General features: G+C 32.3%; 1 protein-coding gene across 2 annotated transcripts in view; it reads right to left on the bottom strand.

Moving 5' to 3' along the window:
• The window catches only part of LOC117123095 (neutral alpha-glucosidase AB-like), a 73,578-nt gene that overhangs the window by 30,626 nt on the left and 18,038 nt on the right, over positions 1 to 24,914 (bottom strand). For both annotated transcript variants that reach the window (XM_033268920.1, XM_033268921.1), the window contains 4 exons: positions 24,612 to 24,689; positions 12,309 to 12,384; positions 6,000 to 6,126; positions 3,053 to 3,273 (listed from right to left, as the gene is read on the bottom strand). In XM_033268920.1, the coding sequence (XP_033124811.1) occupies positions 3,053 to 3,273; positions 6,000 to 6,126; positions 12,309 to 12,384; positions 24,612 to 24,689 (502 nt within the window). The remainder of the gene's footprint in view (positions 1 to 3,052; positions 3,274 to 5,999; positions 6,127 to 12,308; positions 12,385 to 24,611; positions 24,690 to 24,914) is intronic.

Raw genomic sequence — 24,914 nt, 5'->3', positions numbered from 1 at the left:
GAAGTGAAAATAAAAAAAAAAAAAAAACAGAAAAAAAAAAAAAAAAAAAAAAAAGGTCAGAGAAAAAAAAATGGAAATACTACACTAAAAAGTATCTGTCTCAGTAAATAACAGGAAAAATTTATTCAATCATTATCTTGTTTATTTCAAGCTTATTAGATTTACGTGGAACTATATCATTTATTAGAAACATTGAGTTTGACATTGGTAACATTAATTGTGTCCTTGGGCAAAGACGTTTAGCTACATTTGACGGTCTCTTTTCCAGGAGTTAAACCGGTACCTGGTACAATTTGGACGACAGTTGTTAGTGTCGGCTCAATGACTCCGGAATTTTCCACAAGGGAAAAGTGAAGGAGGTAGCACAGGGTACATGCAAGTTTATGTATGAAATGGGAAGAGAGTAATAATTATCTGGACCTCTGATTAATGTCACTAGATGCAGTAAAAGCTGCAGTAAATGTTACATTATGAATGTTGGTTTTATAGTAACTATAACTGACTTAGAAAATTCTAATTTCTTTTTAACCTAGAATTCGGATAATAATGTCATCAGTAAATAACAGGAAAAATTTATTCAATCATTATCTTGTTTATTTCAAGCTTATTAGATTTACGTGGAACTATATCATTTATTGGAAACATTGAGTTTGACATTGGTAACATTAATTGTGTCCTTGGGCAAAGACGTTTAGCTACATTCGACGGTCTCCTATCCAGGAGTTAAACCGGTACCTGGTACAATTTGGACAACAGTTGTTAGTGTCGGCTCAATCACTCCGGAATTTTCCCCAAGGGAAAAGTGAAGGAGGTAGCACAGGGTATATGCAAGTTTATGTATGAAATGGGAAGAGAGTAATAATTATCTGGACCTCTGATTAATGTCACTAGATGCAGTAAAAGCTGCAGTAAATGTTACATTATGAATGTTGGTTTTATAGTAACTATAACTGACTTAGAAAATTCTAATTTCTTTTTAACCTAGAATTCGGATAATAATGTCACTAGATACAGTAAATATTACATTATATGAATGTTTGGTTTGTAACATTTTCTCTCAAACAGTTCCTCATGAAACTAAGATACCATTTCCTTAAGTTGCCTCTCATTTGCTTTATTCTCCTTTTTTAATTTCACTGTTTGCTAATGTTTTTGGGGTGGGACCATGGTTTTAATATTGCACAATAATTATTATTTTATATTGTATTTTAAATTGTTAATTGATGGCACCTTTTAAAACAACTTACATCTCCTTTCCTTAAAATTTTATATTTTTAATTTATGTTATTGTATTCAGAATGTTACACTGTATATTTTTTTTTTATTGTAAATTTTATTTCGGTCATTTATCATGCTTTCTTTTCAAATTGTTAACTTGTACAGTATTTAGTTCAATTTGTGTTTCCTTGCTACAGGCCCTTCATGGGCTATATATATTCTTTTCCATTTCTTGTCATGTAAATTGTGGCTGAATAAATAAATTAAACAGATTTCGTTCAGGTAAGTATTCATGAAATAGACTTACAAAATTCTAATTTCTTTTTGACCTAAAATACTGGGATTTATTCCTTTATCTGTAACCTAACAAGAATAATTTAAATTAAGAAACTAATTTTCGTAAACGTTTATAAACTATCCCTGAGGAGCAGAACCTGTCAATAGCCTTATTTTTATGACAAAAATGATTTCATTTATGAAACCCATTTCCTAAACTGTCTGAATTATTGGTCTAGAATAATCAACATGAAATTTCTTAAGAATTTAACTCTTTTAAAAATAATCTTACAACTGCATTTCAAATATTATTTGCTCCCTTTTAATAACATGCTGTTCTAAGCTTGTTCAAAGGCAAGATAGGTAATTTTAAATCATTTACAAGTGTTAAAAAGGACCCAATTAACTTTAAAAATAAAAAAAAAAAAACATCAATGCAATGCAAATTAATGTCAAAGATTTCCTCCCTAATAAAATCAAGTGAAGATACTAAAATGTAAAGGTACATTACAAATATAAATTACAGAATGTATTAGAATTGTTTCCTAAACAAGTTATCAATGAAATCTAATTTAATATTTATCACCATATTATACATAAGTAATTTTAGCTGATTTAAATATACAGCTTCCCCTGTAAAGGCATACAGTACACTTTGCTGCTTTGCAATCACTTCTGCAATTACACATCAAAATAACTATGACTGACATTAGCTCAGTAATCTCATGATTATAAATAAATGTAATTGATTTAAGGTTTCCTGTCACATTTGGTGTCCTTTGGAAATTTTCTATAAAGTAGGACTTTTTGCATATGTCATTTTATAGTCCATTTAATGTCAACCAAGCGTTTTTTAATTCAATATAGATCCTGACACTTCCTACAAAGCTCATGTCTATAAGTTTTCCGTGATTCATGAGCGTTCCTGATTACTTGCCAGCTTTTCCCATCGGGAAGACATAAGCTGGATTTAGATTGACAAGGAAGCTGTGAAACTCTGAGGAAAATAGATACAGGTACATCGGCAAACAGGACAAAAAGTCAACACACTTTTCAACCAATTACATTTTTAAAAATAACATAATTAAAAAAACTAGGAAAAAATCTCAGTGGCAGTCCTCATTACTCTTAGGATTTTTTTTTTTTAGTCTTCCATTGTTCTCATTCACTTACTTTTTATTCCATATTCTATTTATGTAAAGCGCATAGAAGCGCTGGCATTATGCTCTATATAAATGTACCATTATTATTATTATTATTATTATTATTATTATTATTATTAATCGCATTGATATGTTATACAGTAAAAACTCTCCTTCATCATATTCATCATCATCATCACCACAAATACCATCCTAATATAAAAAACAATAGAAGGTAAAAGAGAAAACCAGCAAAGCAAAAAGTATTTAGATGACTTAATACTGTCAACCAGGCAAGGGAGAATAGATCTCATTCATGCCATCAATAATAGAGGCAGGTTTAAAGATATGATTGCTAAACGTCAGAATCTGACAAGGTATTTGAAAAAGAATAATATAAAAAATATTGGACGTACCATGTACGTTCCATAGATGTTATGCACATCCCTGTTCTCCCATCCATTATGATGGATGGCATCCTTGTGTATGGTAACTTCTGGTCCATTGAATACTGATGGTTCATTCATGTCATTCCATGTGAACAAATTATGGGTGGAGCCTTCGTATTGGTCAACAAAAAGGTTGGAATAAAACTCACGAGAAGCTGGGTTGGTGAAGTCAATCCAAGCAGAGGAACCTTTCGCACAAAAAAAAAAAAAAAAAAATTGGAAACATTATTAATATTACATGATCTTTTATTTTAAACATTTAAAAGTCAAAAGAATTAATTGTTCAATCCACCTTACACTGAGTTTTCTCCAGTCAAAGGAACTTAAAATAAAATCAATAGAGGTCTAATACCTGCATCTAACAGAATGGTCAAGACTTTGAGTCATATTGGCTCAATATTGTGAGCTTTACTTCACTTCTGCAACAAGTTATATTAATTTGTAACAAAATTTTTAACTTTTGATCACAACATAAAATTACATAACACATTGTTATAATAATCATTTATTAATTATTATTATTCACTTTCTTATTAAATGATAAAATTGTTATTGTTACATTACTAATGGCAAACTACATTTAATATATTTCTAATGCACAATTACATTCATACAATTTTATGTGCAAAGTACAATATTATTCGTGGTCATTGTAATCATGTAAGAAATAGCACTCAGTTCTAGTTTGCATTCAGCATAGTCAGCATTTAACAGGCCTCGAATTTGGGGATTTTATGGGCAAGGCCAAATGGCCTCCGGTATGACATGATTTTGAAAGGCACCAAGGCCAAATGGGAAGGCACCAAGGCCAAACTTTCAAGTATAAAAGGGCACCCTAGGCAAAATTTGATTTAGCCTCAGTATTAATTTCTCGCGAGTGCCTTGATTCCTCGTCGCCAGGCTAGGCAAGCTAGGCCTAGCCAAGCCATAGTTGTCAATGGTATAATGGTTTTTAACTATTAATTATTGATTCAATGTTGGAATATATTGCGGCGGTCGGCGATCGTACAAAACAGTCAAATTTCAAGAAGTTCGATATCTTTGTGTTGTTGCTCAGTACGTCGTCATCGGAGAGGAAGCCACAACTCTAAACTGGCCGTCATGAACTAGATTAGCCGAGTGTCAACCAAGTACGTTAATTTCACACGCTTAAGCTGCGATGACGTAAAATCGCCCAGTTAGCTGCGCAGCAAGCGCATGTTTACGACTACAGTACAAAGGCCGTATTCGACTGGTCGTTCTTCGTTAAACCACGCCCACCTGCGCAGCGGTAACATCCAACTCAATGAAGACGACCAGTCGAATAGAACTTGTAAATACTCGACAAAACAAAATGACTGTATAGCTACCGCGATACACATGGCGTAATCAAGATTGCTTCAACTTGTGGTAGTATGGGTTTTTCGTAAGAAAAATATTTTCATCCAGTTTTTCTATTCTGTTTGCCTACAATTATATTTGACTCCATGTGGGTAAATATTATAATGTTTATTTTATGAAATTTAATCTAAGTTATATTAACGCAAACGTTGTTTATAAACTCACCAATCGGCCATGTTTCTCTTTGGTCACGTGGATAACTTAACGCTGATTAACGCACTCTGGTTTACGTTAATTTTTGTTGTCAACGAAGTCTATTTAACAAACCAATCGAATGAAAATAATACTCAACAAAAACTTGTTCCAACGAAATGAACCAGTCGAATAAGCCCATGTTTATTGCAATAACCGCTCGAGTAAGACGCATGTGCATACGACGGTAACTGCAAAAACAGTTCGTATCAACACACATGGTAGTTCTCTCATGTTCTGTCACTGCAACTAGGCCTAGGCTAGGCGACCTACGTTTTTGGCTTTCGTGTTTTCTTTCAAGATCTATATTAAGCATCGTGAGGACACCGAGGCCAAGGCTTCAAAAGGGCAGGCAAGTAGTGGCTGCCGTCGTGCTTCATTTTCAGGGGCACCAAGGCCAACTGGGAGGGCACCGTCGGCAATGCCCGCGGTGGCCACGGTAAAATTTGAGGCCTGATGTAACCAACCAGATACTCATTTAACTACTGGGTCGAAATAAGCAATGTCTAAGGACAAGTAACATGCTACGACTCAATGCACACCCTTTCAAGAAGAAACTTGACACTTGCACGATTTTCGTTCCCGCACTGGTGTGCGTGAGGAGTACGTGAAGGGTGCGGGGGTGCGCACCATGTCGTAGAGAGAATTTTAAAATGTTCAAAAATTTGGCATGTATCAATGTTCGTGCCATATGCATGAACCATTCGTGAACACTGCGCGAACTTGACGCAAACACTGCTGACAGTGCGTGTCAATTAAGAATGCTCTTCCTCTTTGTGCCTTTTCTGCTGCTTTCTTCAAGAAGTAATAGTCAGCAGTTGCCAGATATAGACACCTTCTCTATTCTGCAATAACACTGTCTGGTATTCAGCATGTTGAATCGTCCATAGCGAGTCGAAGACAAACCTACGCTATGTATAGCGTGCCGCCAAGCGAAACAAAGCCTGACCAAAAATTGCCACGACTTTACACATGCGCGAAGTCGTCGGGGCAATGCGGAAAGACAGCGGGAATTATGCATGTTGTTTGTGACACTGCAGGACAATGCGGTACGGTAGACGTGAGCAATGCGCGAACAATACTTAACCTATGCGTAAACAAGTAGTGCCATTGCGTGTCAATACTGCAAATTTTTGACACGCAGTGCGTAACTTATACGTGTACAGCGCGCGAACAAACCTCAAACACAGGTTCACACTCTGCATTGTACCACCGAAATGGCACGTCTTGACACAACGTATTGCGCGGCATTGCAGGGACAAAAATTGTGTAAGTGTCAGGGTGGCATTTATGCTGCACCACCTTCCTCTACATTGTGTATAATTCTGATATCTCTACGTACCTGGCCAACACCAGCCATCATAATCGCCTCCGTCGTGGTTTTTGATGAAGTGTCCAAGGTCCTTTCCTTGTTTATATACATGGTAGTTATCATCCTTCTTAAAGTGTGGGTCAATAATTGTAACCATCTATATAATATAAAAAGGGAAAGAAGAATTAGCATTGAGTGAGATATGAAGTCATTCAATGATCATAGAGTATGCCAGATTTATAAAGTGCAACATAACAAGCAAGGCCTTTAAGCACTCATTATATCAAATACCATTCGTAAAATCGACTATTCGTAAAATGGACATTCGTAAAATGGACGTTTTACTGTACATGTGTGAATATGAAGGTTAGGCTGAAGTTGGAAGACGAGGATAATATATGTTGGGAAAGAGGGAACTGTAGAGTGCTAAAGTAGGACAGGTGGATTGGAGGGATAGAATATGAGTAGGGTACTATTACAGGGCAGCACTGACTGAGCATACAAATTTCTAAGGTTATACGACAGATCAAAAATATAAAATAATCAATAAATAATATATCAAAATAAGAGATTATATTTATAGTGAATTTATGCTAAATATGTATACGAATTTAGAAAGAAAAAGGCACAGGAAACATTTAAATTAAATAAATCAACAGACTAAAAAGTTATGTTTAATACTAAAATCTTAAGATTAAAATCTGGGATTTGGAATACTAAAATAATATATTAAATGCTTATTGATTAATCCCTTTTTCACATGAAATGGACTTAGTATAATCCATTTTATAAATACAAGGGCAATACTTAGAGCCATGTATTAAGTATCTCAAGTGCCGAGTGATACGTCTAGACCATTAACATTAATCTCTGACCATCAACATAATAACCGTATGGTGTCCATTAAAAGTAGATGGCCAACGCAAAAACCAGTTTTATTTTTAGGAGATTCATTAATATATCTAATAAGTTTTTAATTAGTTACTAAGAATTTCAGTACTAACTAGGGTACTTGATTACTGGGTTGAAAATCTGGTAATGTGCTGATAATTAACGGCAAAATTATGGAACCTAAGATTAGAAATCTGCGTATGCGTTCCATGGGTGTTTGACCCTTTGACCCAAGCAACAAATGTGATAGGCATAGAGGTCTTGGTATGACAAGGTATTAGGAAAGTTTTGATTTGCACAATGACATAACTCTAATCTAGATGATAGAACTTGCATGAAAATTAATTCTTAGTGATGTTATTACTTTCTAGGTCCAACTTACATTGTGCAATCAAAAGCACACCATAGACACCATATTAATGCGACACATAGATTAAAAAATTAGGTTCACCACAGTATTAAAAATAGGGTGTCTCCTTAATAGGGGCAAATTCTATGTTATAGTAGGATTTTGTTCCTAAAGCACCACAAAACAATAGTGTAAAAGTATACACACATGCATTTGCGGGACAAATGTGTGTTTGTGGGACTAGTGCATATTTTTAGCCCTATTCTGATTGGCCACTTGTTTCATTCAATTGGCAAAATGAAAAGGTAGTAGTTGTCAGTCAATCATTATCATCATCATTGTTAGTTACATAATTGTACATGTTTTATTAGAATTTATCATAAAATTTTCCATATAAACATGCATTAGATACATTGCCTAGAATTAAATGAAGTTCAGCTACAGCTACCGACTATAAACGATACTTTCTTTTAGATAATTTATATAATGGTAACCTAATTTTAGGCCAAATTGTAGACAACAACTTTAGACAACACTTAACTAAAGCATGGCGACTTACTGTAGATTGGAAAGATTTCACGTAATTTAAGTAATTTAATAATCCCTAAAACATCATAGTGGTACCGTATATATACTTATACTTTCCTCCTGTTTCTGTTATTACTTTTTTACAACTTCTGTATTTTAATTTATTTTTTTTCCCAATACTATACATTAACACTGTGTAGAAATGTTATAGTTGTACCATTTTATTATATTTTCATTTTAGCTTGACATAATTTTGCATCTGATCTGTATAAAAAAAAACCAAACAAATGTATTGATGTAATTAGGGTTCTGTTTGTGCATAATTTTGTATATTTTGTGTTCGGTAGTAAAATTTAGTTAAGAGGTTTTTGTATTTGGATGCACCACTCGGAAACGAGTGGGTGCCACTGATTTTAAAGTGATTCCCAATAAAACTCAAGTAAACTACATTAATCTATGACTAGACATGTGATAAACAATTTCAGAGACTCTCTCTGTTTCTCTTAGTTCACAGATAGACAAACTAAAACGCCCACTAATATTTCCACTATAAACTCTGACATACTAACAGCTGATTAAATACAGTTTTTCAACTTTCTGCAGTAAATACCAATTACAATGCTCCCTCCATGTTTGTTGGAAACATATATTATTTATTATTATTGTATATAATTATAAATCTAAACACACCTACGTACTGTAGTTGAATATTTATGCTACAATGAGCTTAGATCAAATAAATAAAAGTATTTAAAAAAAAAACGCTCACTAATATTTCCACTATAAACTCTGACATACTAACAGCTGATTAAATACAGTTTTTCAACTTTCTGCAGTAAATACCAATTACAATGCTCCCTCCATGTTTGTTGGAAACATATATTATTTATTATTATTGTATATAATTATAAATCTAAACACACCTACGTACTGTAGCTGAATATTTATGCTACAATGAGCTTAGGTCAAATAAATAAAAGTATTTAAAAAAAACTAGCATGCAAAAATATACTATGTTGAGCTAAATGAACTTTAAGTTTTATTTAGTTTAAGTTACGGCAAAGATCTTATAAACACAAGATATCGTTCTCCGCGATTTACGCGTAACAAATAGAAGCGTCGGTCAAGGTTCAAAAGTTTCCAATTTAGCAAGAGGGCGCCATTCATGCGCTATTATACCAAAGAGAAAAAGTATTGAGTTTTGGAAGAGGGCGTCCTATCTGTTGCAATGGATCTGAGATGGTTCCTGTTCTGCTGTTCACAGGATTGATACCCAAGGTAAAAAGTCGCGCGGTGACGGTATGGTCAGAGCGGTCAAGGGCCAAAAGTTTCCAATTTAGCAAGAGGGCACCATTCATGCCTTATTACAGAATTTGCACGCGTAAATCGCGGAGAACGCTATCTTGTGTTTATAAGATCTTTGGTTACGGGTGTTTTTTTTAGTTAAAAGTTGACTGTGCCATTTGTGTGCTGTCACTGATATAAAACTTTAAATGAAAAAAATATTATTACAGCATTATATTATATTATTAATATTATTATTACAAATTATTACTAGCCAATTTAAGGGTTTAAGCAAAAGAATATAGGAACAGTATTACGTATCCATGTTTTTTTTCCTGACATCACCACATGTATATCATAATTTATCCTCATTTCATTTCTAAGGTATTCCTTGTTTGTTAGTTGAGAGTTTAATTCGTAGAAAGCTATAACCTAGTTTTATGTATCATTTCTTAGAGAAGACCCAGCTCATAAGGTTAACAACCAGTAAACATCTATAATTAACCTCTAGCTACATATGTTGACTAAGATTCCTGGGCACATTCAGCTATTGACCGTAGCTTAGTCCCCAGGGCTTAGCAAAACATTTCTCAGAAGTTATTTCTGTTTATCTAACAACAGACATTCATTATCATATAGATTGTGCTTTAGCAGATATACATAAAAACAGATTCAACAGAGTATTTTTGATATTTTGCAGTGTAATGAAAATTTTCATTTCATGAATAAAATGTGAATCATATTTGGGTTGTATCTATTATAGGAACTACCTACTTATAGAACGAAGAACAAATATTGCAAATTCATGACATAAATGATATATTGCTAGTGCCACCCAAACAACATAAATTACTCATTTAAAAAAACAACATGAGTTATCAACTAAGTTAAATATAAAATAATTTTCAATGAATTACAAACATTTTTATTAAGAAAATCCTGAAATTTACTGGCAGAAATTCGAAGCCAGGCTCCAATAGGAAAGAAATTGTACAAATGAATATTTTACGACACTGATAGAATGTTGGAATAAATACAGTAGAACTCCTATTAAAATTTTTCCCTTAAACGAAAATAACTGCTGACTGATTAGGGGGCATTAAGCTGAAACAGTGTTCTACTACCCTGTCGTTGGGGGCTTGACAACACCAGAGCCCACGGCCCCGTTTAGCCCAATATTGTGTCCTAAATTTAAGATTTATCTTTCTTTAGGACAGTTTCAATGAAAGTCAGACAATGAATCACGCACATCAGAACATAAAAACATAATGTTGAACATATATCAAAATACAGTACTTGATGTCAGACCACCATGTACAAGTTATCACAGAATATAAAGCACATACAGGCCTTATTTGGCATGATGTACTAAAATTGACATTATTTTATTTATCAATATACTGTACAGTAACTAGCAGTTGTAGAATAACTACAGTAACAAAATAAATAACAAAATATGGTGATATGAATAGAACGTGATTAAAAACATTTCATTAAAATTAATATTTTAATAGATTCAAATGAACAAGATCAAAATTATTAAAATTTTTTTTAGATTGTTGCAACTTTCTGTTGGGATGACACTGGAAAAGTATCCATTACAAATTCTTCTGTGTGTTTAAAATGAAATAAGAATTATCACCTATTATGGGGAAATTTTGGGACCAAAAAAAGGGTCCTGTAATAGGGGTGTTCCCTGAGTAGGACTTGGCTATAGTGTTATTTTGTTTAAATCGCAGGATCCCAAAGACAAATTCTACTGTGTGTTTGAAATGAAATAAGAATTATCACCTATTCAAATGCATTTCATTTTCCATTTTATGTTTAAACTGTACAGTATTGTTGGAAATAAACATACTAATGTCTCCAGTGCTATTGGCACACATTCTCAAGTCTGAATGAGCATGCCAAATGGTATAGTGACCAATATATGTATAGCATATAGTAGGTCATTAAACCTTCAGACAGAATGATATAGCACATGAAATGTTGGGTAAATTTATTTCCAATGATACTGCTTCAACACAAATCAAAAAGTAGTTATTCTAAGTAAAGAATTTAAGAACAAGATAGTAATAATTCATACTCCCAAGTATCAAAATGCACGCCATCGTGTAGGGATTCAATATTTCGACAATACAGTAATTATGTCATCATCAGCAATGATAAATTATCCATATTTGCAAGCTTATAGAACAGTAAATACAGTAAGAGGAAGCATTTTGAGAGTGACTGGTACATGGGAGTTACAGTGCAGGTGCGCTGCTGGCAGTCAATGCCGGCTTTGTGGAACATCATCAGGTAAGCCACACTGCAGTGTGGCATGTATAATAAATTCCATCTACTGGAACAAGTTAACCTCATATGCTGACTTCATATTTACTGTTATGTAACATAAATCAAAGTTATACTCAAATGATCCTTTGGAAACAGATGAACTATTGATAATATGTACAGTACTTTTTAAGTTCATGATGAATCGATCTAGGCCATATCATGTTCCTCTGTATGTAACTAATAATAACAAAATTTGTAGGCCCTAGCATTAGTGCCATGGCCTCGAAGTACTTTTTTAACCCCCAGTCACTGGATCAAACATTTATGGAACACATACTCACCTCCCTGGGGAAAGTATGCGATAATGTTGCAGTTAGAATCAGTGTACTGATATTCAAACCTACAACCAGGTATCAACTTACACTTCAAGGCAGGGCTGGAGGCATTTTATAAAGATAATAATCATGGTCAAGGGCATAAAAACTTCTCCAGGATTGCTTCTAGGTGGAAGAGAGACGACATGGATGATATGCCTTGGACAAATGCACCCTGCATTCAACAAGTGGCAGCCTCAAACCAGTCCTTATGGTCATCACCATGTATGCATTGTGGATATTATGGGGTGTAACCACCCTTTTTTCCACCTTCATCCCCCCCCCCTCCACCCCGGTTTTTAATATTCAAAAATATGTATCTCATTAGCCACTCCCAAGTTTTTCGTCAAATATGATTTTTACATCGTAAAAAAATCACATGAAACTTAATAATAGTGAAGACAAACATACTTTACTGATATGAATTTTCTTTACTTTATTTAGCATCCATTCATATACAATACAACATTAAAATACAATGACATACAAAATAAAGAGAAAAAATTGGCTGTTTAAATGGAGAATGGACGCATGGACGAAACATAAAATCAACAAACGTTAATATATTTCAGAAGGGGTCCAATGTATGTATAAATATTGTACAGCTTATTAAAATAGTAGAAATAGGTAACATACCTTTCTTCCTTTGCTTGCTAACTGATCCTGCATTTGAACTGGGTTTGGAAACTTCACTTTATCCCATGTCATGTATCTGTTGGGACAAAAAAAATTGTACATATACTATCATTCATAGAAAGTTGCAATGTGTTGTTGGGTAGGATATACTAGATTTTTTTTGTGGCTCACATTTCAAAAAGTGCAGGTATCTGAACTGGGTTTCGAAACTTTTCATCCCATGTCTTGTATACTATCATTCACATTAAAGTTACAGAACCCAAAGCCCCCAGAATGTAAGACGCATTGACAATTGTTAGGCTCACATCCAAACGACTGCAGGAGGGGCTCAAAAAATTACAAGGGGATAGATGCTGTTGAGGCCTACAGCTTATAAAGTGCAGGGTGATAGATGTAATTGAGGCCCACATCCTGCAAAGTGCAGAGGGATACAGTATATGCCTTTGAGCTCAACGAACTCTCAGAAAATGCATGTAGGGGTATAAGGATATAGGGGTCTAGATCTATTTAAGGCCCACAGCCCCCAAAGCAAAGGGTGATAGATGCAATTGAGGCCCACAAATCACCAAAAAAAAAAAGGCAAAAGGCTTTTGAGTTCAACAGGCTCTCAAAAAGTGCATGTGGCTAATTTGTAATCATGAAATGCAATTCAGCTCAAGATGCAGATGCATCTCAGTGCTGCCGTATTTTGTGAATTTTAAATGTTGTTGTTGAGTAAAGAAATACCAGAATATATGTATTTGAGTCCCACAGCCCACAAGGTGTAGGGAGATAGATGTTTCTTCGGAGCCACAAGTCTACGAAGTACAATTAGGGGCCATTGATGTTTTTCTGGCCTACAGCCCACAAAGTGCAGGAGGATATATGAAAAGGGATGGATGTATGCAAGGTACTCAACCTGCAAAGTGCACTGTATGGGTCTTTAATAAAGGTTCAGAGCCAATAAAGTGCAGGGTGGTAGGTTATTTTTAGGGATCATCAATGAACATACAGTAATTATGTTGTTTATTAATACATCAGTTCAATTTTTCTTCATTTTATGAATTTTATAAAACTTGTTCTAACCCATTACTCCAATTTCTGCCCTTACTGTAAATACAATCTGTGTTTTATTATTTGTCATGAATTCACTAATGACACTTGGTTATATGATCTGTACTCTTCTGTAAAAATCAACCATATAATCCAAAATAAAAATCGACATACAATAAACAGGGATTGAGCTTCCAAGCAGTGGCGGCGCCAATGGAGGCACAGGGGCGCGGCAATTGTGCACCCCTGTTTACAGGCCAAATTCCCCCATTGGCCATGACTCGTTGGACCAAAGAATGCAAAACAAACTTTTGTAAAATTTATTATTTCTTTAGGGTATGATACCTAAAATGTCTCAGAATAGATTAATATGGCCATTTTTTTTTCTTTTTCTTTTTTAGGTGTCAAGGGGCTCAGCCCCCTGGATCTCCATTGCTCTTCTCTGTCAGAAACTGCGAAATTGCCAGACCCCGCTATTGGACAGCTTAGCTCTTCCTAAATGTGTACCAATTGGTCAATGGTTGAGATGAAATTCTTCTTTTCTTAAACTATCTTGCATGTATAAATAAAAATGCTTTTTACACTGAGAAAGTAACTTGAAAAAATACATGGACAAATACTTTGCAGGATTGAGGGCCATTGGGGAGGAAGAAACGTAAATTAAGTTAACATGAAATAATTCATAAGTAATCAACATTTCATATCACCGTAGAGTAAACATACATAAATATATACACACAGGATGCATTGGAAATTCTTGTGTTAAGAATGTTGCACAATCATTAATGCACATGAATGTGTTATCATCACACAAAAACATTCTTGTTAAAAACAAATGTGTGGGACTGAATTTGTGGTCAGTATATGAATGATTTATTCATTATTATTCATTATAACATTTCAAATACTAGGCAAGATTAGTCTGAAAACAACTTTATAAATAAGAATGTATAATAAAGTAGAAATATAAATTTATGCTACAATAAAGAACATTTATAACAAACTATCTTCTCTTCCGTTTGCTTATGTTTTGCACAGGGTTTTTCTACCCTCCACCTTGGTCAATTTTCCATGTTTAAAAAAGACACCATGACAAATATATGCTTAGGAAAACATGACATAATTCTACATATTTTTATTATTAATAAACTGGTAATTAAACTTTTCTGTTAACACAAAATACATTTCAAAGTATTTACAGCTAGGTTTAACACAATTTGCATGGTAACACATTTTGAACTGTTAACAGCTAGGTTTAACACAAAATTACATAGAAATGCCTTTTAAACAATCATAACTTCAAAAGTTTATGGACAAATACTTTGCAGGACTTACTGTTCACAGTTGCTTGTTTAAAATGTCAAAAACAATTTGTATTTTTCAAGTCTCTTTACTCTTCTTAAATTCTCACCTGGGAATTTCATTTCTTACACTTTTACAATTATAATTTTACTTCTTTTTTTCTTGTCAAATCAAACTATTAAGAAAGAATGTGTGATTAATTGGTTGTTAATGTTAATTTTTCTAATTATGCACTTGACTTTATATTCAAATTAAATAAATTTAATTAACATAAAAACTAAAAATACAATTTTACTTGTTTTTCATGTCAGTTAACTATTTATAAAGGATGTCAACATAACTGAGCTTTAATGTCAATAAAGAACTGAATTTATCAAGAAATGTGGATAATTTGTTGTACAGGTATAACAATGTTATTAATAATATGTATATAAATTCTCAATGAAGAAACAAACTCAATGCATTTGATTATATTTTATATCATAAGTTTAAAAGTTCAAGCAAATGTTGTTATCATTAACTATATTATATAAAAATAATTATACTAAGAATTAGAATAGTTATCTTTAATCTGGTTGGATAATTTAATTTTAAAATGGTAACTGTTAACATAGAAAAGGTTTCATCATATTTTCAAAATGATTAATATTTGATAATAAATATTTAAAAAATAAATGATTTTAAACTGTTATAAAGCAGTTTATACTAAATAATATTTAAGATCTGGGAAAATATAGAAAATAGTGGTCATTTTTTTTTAAGACACAGTTTTCTGGTGAATTTACTTAAAGTATAAAAATTCCAAGGCATTTGGATACCAAACTTTAAATTGTAGTGAAATATCAATAAGTAAGTAAACAATAATTTTAGACAGATTTCTACTCAATAGACACGTATGCCGGAAACGATTATTAATTAGAATGATTAAGCCAACAATGTAAGAAAAAAAAACATAACTATGTTGAATACATTAACTCAACGGGAGGCTAAGACGTAGAGGGTCTAGATAGGTCAAGCCAGGAAGCAAAGATAAAGTATAAATTGAGTAGAGATTTGTGACTAGGGTAAATGAAACTGTGACAAAAATCGAAGAGAAACAATTACCAAACTTGAATTAAAAGGCAATCCAAATAACATTCAAAAGTTTACTTGTCAGAAACTAAATTAATATGCTTCATGTTTCTCACATTTGACATCATAATGCAACACACAACAACATTAACATTATAACAATATTGAAGCGTTATTAAATGTATATTTCATTTCACTTATCATTTTGTACACCACAAAATCCACTTATTAAATGACTAGAACTGTTTCACTCAATTGAAGAACTGTTTCATCAGCAATAAACCAAGCACAATTTGATGTCAACTTGCTGCGAGCTTTCGTCTACGTTACCAACATGACTTCGTTATCATTCATCATTCACATATTAAATGTATTTTATTAAATAAACTTTGTTGCTCCATAAATGTTTTTCATATTTCTCTCACCATAATGGATCACATAACATTCAATAGCATTCAACACTTAATAAATGAAGCAGCTTCATAAATGATACCAATGGACTTGAGTGAACAGAGCACCACACAAACACAAATTTGATTCAACACTTAATAAAATGCAATTTTCATTTTTTAAGTTGTAAACTACATTAACACACTTCATAAATGTCTCACAAATGTTTCGTCACGAAGTACCACAGACGAAAAAAATTTTTATTCAACACATTATCATTTAATTGATAATAAACTACATTAACATTTGCCTCCTAAAAAAAAATTTAATTCTTTAATTTTTTAATGTATTTTATATTTTGATAATCATAAATTACATTCTGCTTTCTAAATGTCTACCATCTGACGACATAATACACTACACAACATCCAGTCAGACACATCGTGTCTTACACATTTGATCTGTCATAAAAATACACAGACATGGCTTCATAAAGCCAAATCCAATACACTAATTATAATCCAGAATTTGACCAATTAGCAACAACAACAAAACAATTTTCCTCATGTATAAAGTATGTCATTAATTATCAAGGGTGGCCATATTCATAAGAAACCAACAATGACATAAATTTGAAGTGACAGACTGGAAATAAATGCACGTAGCAAGAGTTATCTATATATAAAATTTGTTTTATCCTGGAACAGAATTTGGGAAATCTGTAATACACATGACTACCTAATTATGCAAAATACCAAATATCAATGTTCCTCGCGTATGCCAACCTATTGCTCGCCCCAACACACAAAAAGAATTTCTAAATAACCTCTTTTAGTATTTTTTTTGAATTATTTTAAAAATTAACTTTTTTCGTTAAAAAAAGTCCCAGCACAGGGGGTGCATATACCTACAGCAGTGAAAGGGTTAACACACTTCATAAATGTCTCACAAATGATTCGTCACGAAGTACCACAGACGAAAAAAGTTTTTATTCAACACATTATCATTTTATTGATAATGAACTACATTAACATTTGCCTCGTAAAAAAAATCAAATTCTTTAATTTTTTAGTGTATTTTATATTTTGATAGTCATAAATTACATTCTGCTTTCTAAATGTCTACCATCTGACGACACACTACACAACATCCAGTTAGACACATCGTGTCTTACACATTTGACCTGTCATAAAAATACACAGACATGGCTTCATAAAGCCAAATCCAATACACTAATTATAATCCAGAATTTGACCAATTAGCAACAACAACAAAACAATTTTCCTCATGTATAAAGTATGTCATTAATTATCAAGGGTGGCCATATTCATAAGAAACCAACAATGATATAAATTTGAAGCGACAGACTGGAAATAAATGCACGTAGCAAGAGTTATCTATGTATAAAAATTTTTTTATCCTGGAACAGAATTTGGGAAATCTGTAATACTGTGCAGTATACTTTCCATGTTTGGGTCAACTTCACAGAAATCTTTAATAAGTAATACAAAAGGTTTCATCATATTTTCAAAATGATTAATATTTGATAATAAATATTAATCATATTTTCAAAATTATTATTATTTGATAATAAATATTAAACAAATAAATGATTTTAAACTGTTATAAAGCAGTTTATACTAAATAATATTTAAGATCTGGGAAAATATAGAAAATAGTGGTTATTTTTTGTTTAAGACACAGTTTTCTGGTGAATTTACTTAAAGTATAAAAATTCCAAGGCATTTGGATACCAAACTTTAAATTGTAGTGAAATATCAATAAGAAGGTAAACAATAATTTTAGACAGATTTCTACTCAATAGACACGTATGTCGGAAACGATTATTAATTAGAATGATTAAGCCAGCAATGCAAGAAAAAAAAATAACTATGTTGAATACATTAACTCAACGGGAGGCTAAGACGTAGAGGGTATAGATAGGTCAAGCCAGGAAGCAAAGATAAAGTATAAATTGAGTAGAGATTTGTGACTAGAGTAAATGAAACTGTGACAAAAATCGAAGAGAAACAATTACCAAACCTGAATTAAAAGGCAATCCAAATAACATTCAAAAGTTTACTTGTCAGAAACTAAATCAATATGCTTCATGTTTCTCACATTTGACATAATGCAACACACAACATTAACATTTTAATAATATTGAAACGTTATTAAATGTATATTTCATTTCACTTATCATTTTGTACACCACAAAATCCACTTATTAAATGACTAGAACTGTTTCACTCAATTGAAGAACTGTTTCATCAGCAATAAACCAAGCACAATTTGATGTCAACTTGCTGCGAGCTTTCGTCTACGTTACTAACATGACTTCGTTATCATTCATCATTTACATATTAAATGTATTTTATTAAATAAACTTTGTTGCTCCATAAATGTTTTTCATATTTCTCTCACCATAATGGATCACATAGCATTCAATAGCATTCAACACTTAATAAATGAAGCAGCTTCATAAATGATACCAATGGACTTGAGTGAACAGAGCACCACACAAACACAAATTTGATTCAACACTTAATAAAATGCAATTTTCATTTTTTAAGTTGTAAACTACATTAACACACTTCATAAATGTCTCACAAATGTTTCGTCACGAAGTACCACAGACGAAAAAAATTTTTATTCAACACATTATCATTTTATTGATAATAAACTACATTAACATTTGCCTCCTAAAAAAAAATTAAATTCTTTAATTTTTTAATGTATTTTATATTTTGATAGTCATAAATTACATTCTGCTTTCTAAATGTCTACCATCTGACGACATAATACACTACACAACATCCAGTCAGACACATCGTGTCTTACACATTTGATCTGTCATAAAAATACACAGACATGGTTTCATAAAGCCAAATCCAATACACTAATTATAATCCAGAATTTGACCAATTAGCAACAACAACAAAACAATTTTCCTCGTGTATAAAGTATGTCATTAATTATCAAGGGTGGCCATATTCATAAGAAACCAACAATGACATAAATTTGAAGTGACAGACTGGAAATAAATGCACGTAGCAAGAGTTATCTATATATATAAAATTTGTTTTATCCTGGAACAGAATTTGGGAAATCTGTAATACTGTACAGTATACTTTCCATGTTTGGGTCAACTTCACAGAAATCTCTAATTATTAATTTCTTTTTTGAAGTTCTTGAGTCAAAAAAGGTTTTAATGATCAGAATTTTTTTGCATATTCGTTATTTTTAATTTAATTGTGAAAATGCAACTTGCGCAAAAAGAGTTTATCATGTCAGTACAAGTGTTAATTTCCACCTTTCCTCGGCTCTGGGGCCCCCTCCTGTCTATCATATTACAAGGTCACACATACATATGATCCAGGCATGTAATAAACAAAAATCTCACATTAAAAACTCCTGTTAATAAACTTTAAGTTATAAACTAAAAAATGGGGCTACAGAACTTTTCAAATTTATAAATAAACAGGATAGTATAAATGACAGACTGTACTTTAAGATAATTTGCTCTAAACTAATCCGTAATAGAAGAATGATGGCAACAACTTTGGTGATAAGACTAATGCTCAGAAGCATCCATCATCCTATTTGTCCGACTAGCCTGAGCACTAAGCCAGCCTTGGTAGCGGAAGCAGAAAATTAGAGATAAAGGTTGAACATGGAAGAGTAAAATCGATGTAATTATATTTGACAGTCTCTATGTACTTATCCACAATCTTTAAAAGTACAATTACTTTTTTTTTTTTAATTCAGAGGCTACTGGACTAAAGATTGAAGGGTGAAAATGGGGTACAGTAAGACAGTGTACTTATCAGCAATTTTTAGAAGTACACTTTTTTTTTAATCAGAGACTATGGAACTAAAGATTAAAATGAGTAAAATTATGTAATTATGTTTGATGGTGCTTATCAGCAAAATTTAAATGTACTAAAATGTTTTCTTGTAAAAATCAGATATTATCAGACTAAACAATGGAGAGTGAAATTAAAGTAATATGGTTTGACAGTACTAACAGCTATCTTTAAAAGTACAATTAAGTTTTTTTTTTGTTTTTTTTTAATCAAAGAGTGTGGGACTAAAGATTGAAAAGTGAAATTGATGTAATTATGTTTGGTGGTACAGTACCTTTAAAAGTACATTTCTTTTTGTAAATTTAGAGATTATGTGGTTTAAAAAATGAAGAGTGAAATTGATGTACTGTAATTATGTTTGGCAATACTTTTAAATGTACCAAACGTTTTTTTCTCGAAAATCAGATACTAAGGCACTGAACATAGGAGAGGTAAACTGATGTATTATTATAGACAGAACAATTACATGTAGAAGAAGTTTTAACATGTTTAATCTATCTAAAACAGATCACATTTCAAGAAAGCATTGATCCAATAAAAAATATTATGACCAAAGGAAAACATACTATTGATTACTACTAATTAAATTAGAGGAAAATATGAACTAAACAAAATATGCTAATTATTGAATTATGTTGATGGCCCACTTGGTGACAGCAATAGCCAAAAATGCATTTGACTGCTGCTGGATTGCCACTGTGCAGTACTGTGGTTGCAACAGGTCCTAGGGGTCGAGCCAGATTTCCTATCAACTAGGGTGAATGATTTACACAGTTTACCTAGTAAGCTGTGGAATTGGGTAATAAGGCCACTAAGTTGGGTTTTACGATTTACTATCTAAAACATAAATATGTCCACAGACTCAACAAATAAGATTTATTTTTGTATCATTCATTCTAAGCTACAACACTTTCATATTTTAAAGGTATTGAGTTTCATATTTTATTATTTTAAAATGATAACACAACAAATATATTCCAAGAATTCCTGTTGGCTTTTATTCAGAATCTTATTTTGACTAAGGTTAAACATAGTGTTTTGGCCTTTAATATTTTAATTTTACTAAACAAATGTTCTTGAATAACTTCAACCACGTTAACTAGAAAAAATAAAAGAGAAAATAAATCTGTCACTTTATAAATTTTTTATTCTAGATATTCCTGAATCAGTCAATTTATATTTAATATCGTAAACATTGAAATTGTGCAGAATTTATCTAAACTAGATTTCAGGAAATTGTTTGATAGGTATATGGGTTGGGTGGATAATGACATAGGCAGGTACCTGGTATAGGCATGATTCCAACCAATTACAACACCACATGGTAGAAAAGATTTCAAACCTAAATAGGATATAAACCAGAAATTTGTCAGTCGCACCTTTCTGACTATGTTTGATAATCAAAGGCATCAAGATATAATTCAAGTTTACCAGCTCTTAAAAATTTTCATTGAAACACTCTGAATACTAAACTATACTGTAATGAAACTGTAATCATGTTTAAAATAATGAATTCAAAAATGTTAACCTATCTGAGGAATATATTGCAGGAGAACAAGACTAGGTCACACACAGAATATAGGAAAAGGAGTTCTTCATATCAGGGAGGCAATCTGTGGAATTAACTAAACAGTAATGCAGAGTTAGCACCAAATGTCCATGCTTTAAAAAAAATTATACATACTGATTCAGACTAGATCTTTTTTTTTCATATATTTATGTTTTGTTGTTTTTCAAAGCTTTTTATTATTCACCTATAATTTGTGTATGCATAATTTTTCAATGCATTGTTTTAAACTTAACAGTAATGCAGGGTTAGCACCAAATGTCCATGCTTTTAAAAATATATATACTTACTGATTCAGACTAGACCTTAATTGAAGTTTTGGTTTTTTTTCATTTATTAATGTTTTGTTGTTTTTCAATGCTTTGCATTATTCACCTATAATTTGTGTATGTACAATTTTTCAATGCATTCTTTTAAACTCAACAGTAATGCAGGGTTAGCACCAAATGTCCATGCTTTTCAAAAAATTATACTTACTGATTCAGACTAGACCTTAATTGATGTTTTTTTCATTTATTTATGTTTTGTTGTTTTTCAATGCTTTTTATTATTCACCTATAATTTGTGTATGTATAATTTTTCAATGCATTCTTTTAAACTTAAAGATACCCACAAAATAAAAATATAATTATTATATTATATATTATTATCTAACAACCTGTCTGTTTTATAGTTCACTATCATTTAATAGGTCCGGCATCAGGCATTAGCAGACAATAAATGTAAAAAAAATGATGATTTTTGTCATTTTTCTTTCACCATATTTTCCTTTTCATACGAATACATACAATTTTATCTTCCTCTAGTGTTTTTAGTTTTTGTACTTTCATGACAATGACGAAAAAATAGATAACCTTTAATATTTATTTATTTCCATTTTATATTTGGAAATAAAAACTTTGAAGAAAATTATCACAATTACTAAATAAAAAATATTTATTAATATGAAGTAGTTGAAAACTGAGAACCTTGTGTATTATTGTGTCTATTTATTTGCATTCAGAATGTTTATACTTGTTCCTTATTTCTATCTATTAAAAAACAGATAGCCCTTAATATTTATTTATTTCCATTTTATATTTGGAAATGAAGACTTTGTTGAAAATTATTATAATTACTAAATAAAGAAATATTTATTAATATGAAAGCACACTATCTGTAGTAGAGATCGCTGATAGTGTACAGCAAACCGTCTAAGACCGAGTGAATAAACTCTAGCCCGCGCCTAACAATTAATTCTTGACACAGGTGTGTATTGTTCATGAAATAGGAACTTTATTTATGACAACAATTACATGATTTTACGTTCGTAAAATCGGGAATTCGTAAAATCAGGGAATTCGTAAAATTGGGAATTCGTAAAATCGGGGTTCGTAAATGAGGGGTTCTACGGTATTCCTTATTTGTTGTATGTATTTTTATAAAGAAAGACAATATACATAAAAATAAAATGAAACTAGACAGTTGGATACATGCCATGGCTGCCTTAAAATTACTTACTCCTGCATAAAAAATAATAAGATGGAAGCGAATAAGCACATTTAGCATTTTATTATATTTATTATGACATCTTTTGGGACTAATAATGCATAAATAGCTACAAAAAACTTTTACTTGTAAATAATGAGCCACATTCTTTTGTTGAGCAATTAAGTGATTTTTTTTTTAATGACTTCCATAATGCATTGGCAAGAACCGATAAATCAGATTAATACCAAAAAAAAACTTCTTTAAAACATTTATTTGGTATGTAAATTCTATTTTGGCATGGTTAGCGTAGATGATGCTATTAAAATAGATTTGCTATTTGCGTTTTGCTCTACAGCGCATAGAGACAATGTGTTATGCGCTATGTAAGTCTCCAACCATTACCATCACCATTAAATTGTCAAGTGACGACCCTTTTAATACAGTTGGTTTGAGGATACAGATAATGGCAGTGGTTAGTTTTTTACACTTTGTAGCACCAGATTAGAGGTAGGCTACAAACCTCAACAATAATATTTTTCTATTTTCATTTAATTCTTTGGCCATAAATTTAACTTAGAGCTTAAAGTGGTCCAAAATTGTTCTCATTTTCTAGGCACCAGGGGGCTTAGCACTCCCCAGAGCGTGTTGGTCTCTATCAAAAATTGTGAACCCCCCTGTCGGACAGCTTAGTACATCCTAAAGCTACTAGCCTACAAGAACCCCTGGTTGATGCCCTGATTAAGTCACCAGTACATAGAAGTGGTCATTGTATGATTCCAAGATGCAAATCAATATTTCACCATTTTCAACCAATTTCCTCCTCTTGACCTAATGACCTTCTCTAGAGCAAGACTCAAAGGCATTTAAGATGTTAAACATTAAGATTTTCATTGACTTGCTCATGAAATTAAATATGTAAATTATATAATGTTGCACTGGTGTTCAGTTAATAACTTCCATACCCCAATTACAGGGTATGGAGGTCTATAATATGAGGCAAACATAATCAGGGTACGGAAATCTACTGTATGTGGGTGTATTATCTGAGACCACAATTGGCAGGGAATTGAGGAGGCCACAATTGGCAAGGAATTGAGGAGGCCACAATAGGCAGGGTATGGAGGAGGCCACGACAGGCAGGGTATGGGGGAGGTGACAATAGGCAGGGTATGGAGGTATATGTGCGTACACAATATGAGGCCACACTAAGCAGGGTAGCGTATGGCTGAATATGTGTGTATCATAAGATCATAATAAACAAAGTATAGAGGTGTATGTGGGTGTAGGATGAGGTCATAATAAATAATGTACGGAGGTACAGTGTATGTGGGTGTACGAAGAGAGGTCACTGAAAGCAGGGTATGAATATGTTTGTGTTCATAACAACAGGGCCAGGATATACAATATATGTGGGTATGTATGTGGGTGTACAATAAGAGGCCACAAATCAATTCTTTGTGTTCATTTGTCTGGATATGTGGCATGTATGTCTCGAAATGGGTGAGTGCGTATATAGACATGAAGAGATCAGAGCACTTTGGCATTACATTTTCTTATTTTATATCATAAATCTACTTATTTTTTCAATATCAAATATGATTTTACCTCTTGCCATCCGTGTGTTCAATATCGAGCCAGATTACATCTACTGGGATATCATACTCATCGAAGTTGGCATCGACACTAGAAATACAGGAAAGAAGAAATATAAGGCATAGGCAGACATAAGGCCAAGAGCGTATATACGAAAAAGTACATTATGGCATATTAAGATAGAAAACTACTTAAAAATCCAGCCAAGTGCAAGCCCCTGCACATATTTTATCCTAATCAAGTTTAGCTGAATTATATGCATGGCTAGAATGCTCCCAAAAGAGTGGGGAAAGTTATACTTTATGTCTGACTCTG

This window comes from Anneissia japonica, unplaced genomic scaffold (genome assembly GCF_011630105.1).
Source record: "Anneissia japonica isolate Jap-2015-1 unplaced genomic scaffold, ASM1163010v1 scaffold11402_len470986_cov188, whole genome shotgun sequence".
Classification (NCBI taxonomy): Eukaryota; Metazoa; Echinodermata; class Crinoidea; order Comatulida; family Comatulidae; genus Anneissia; species Anneissia japonica.
This window is presented reverse-complemented; position numbering and strand designations above follow the sequence as displayed.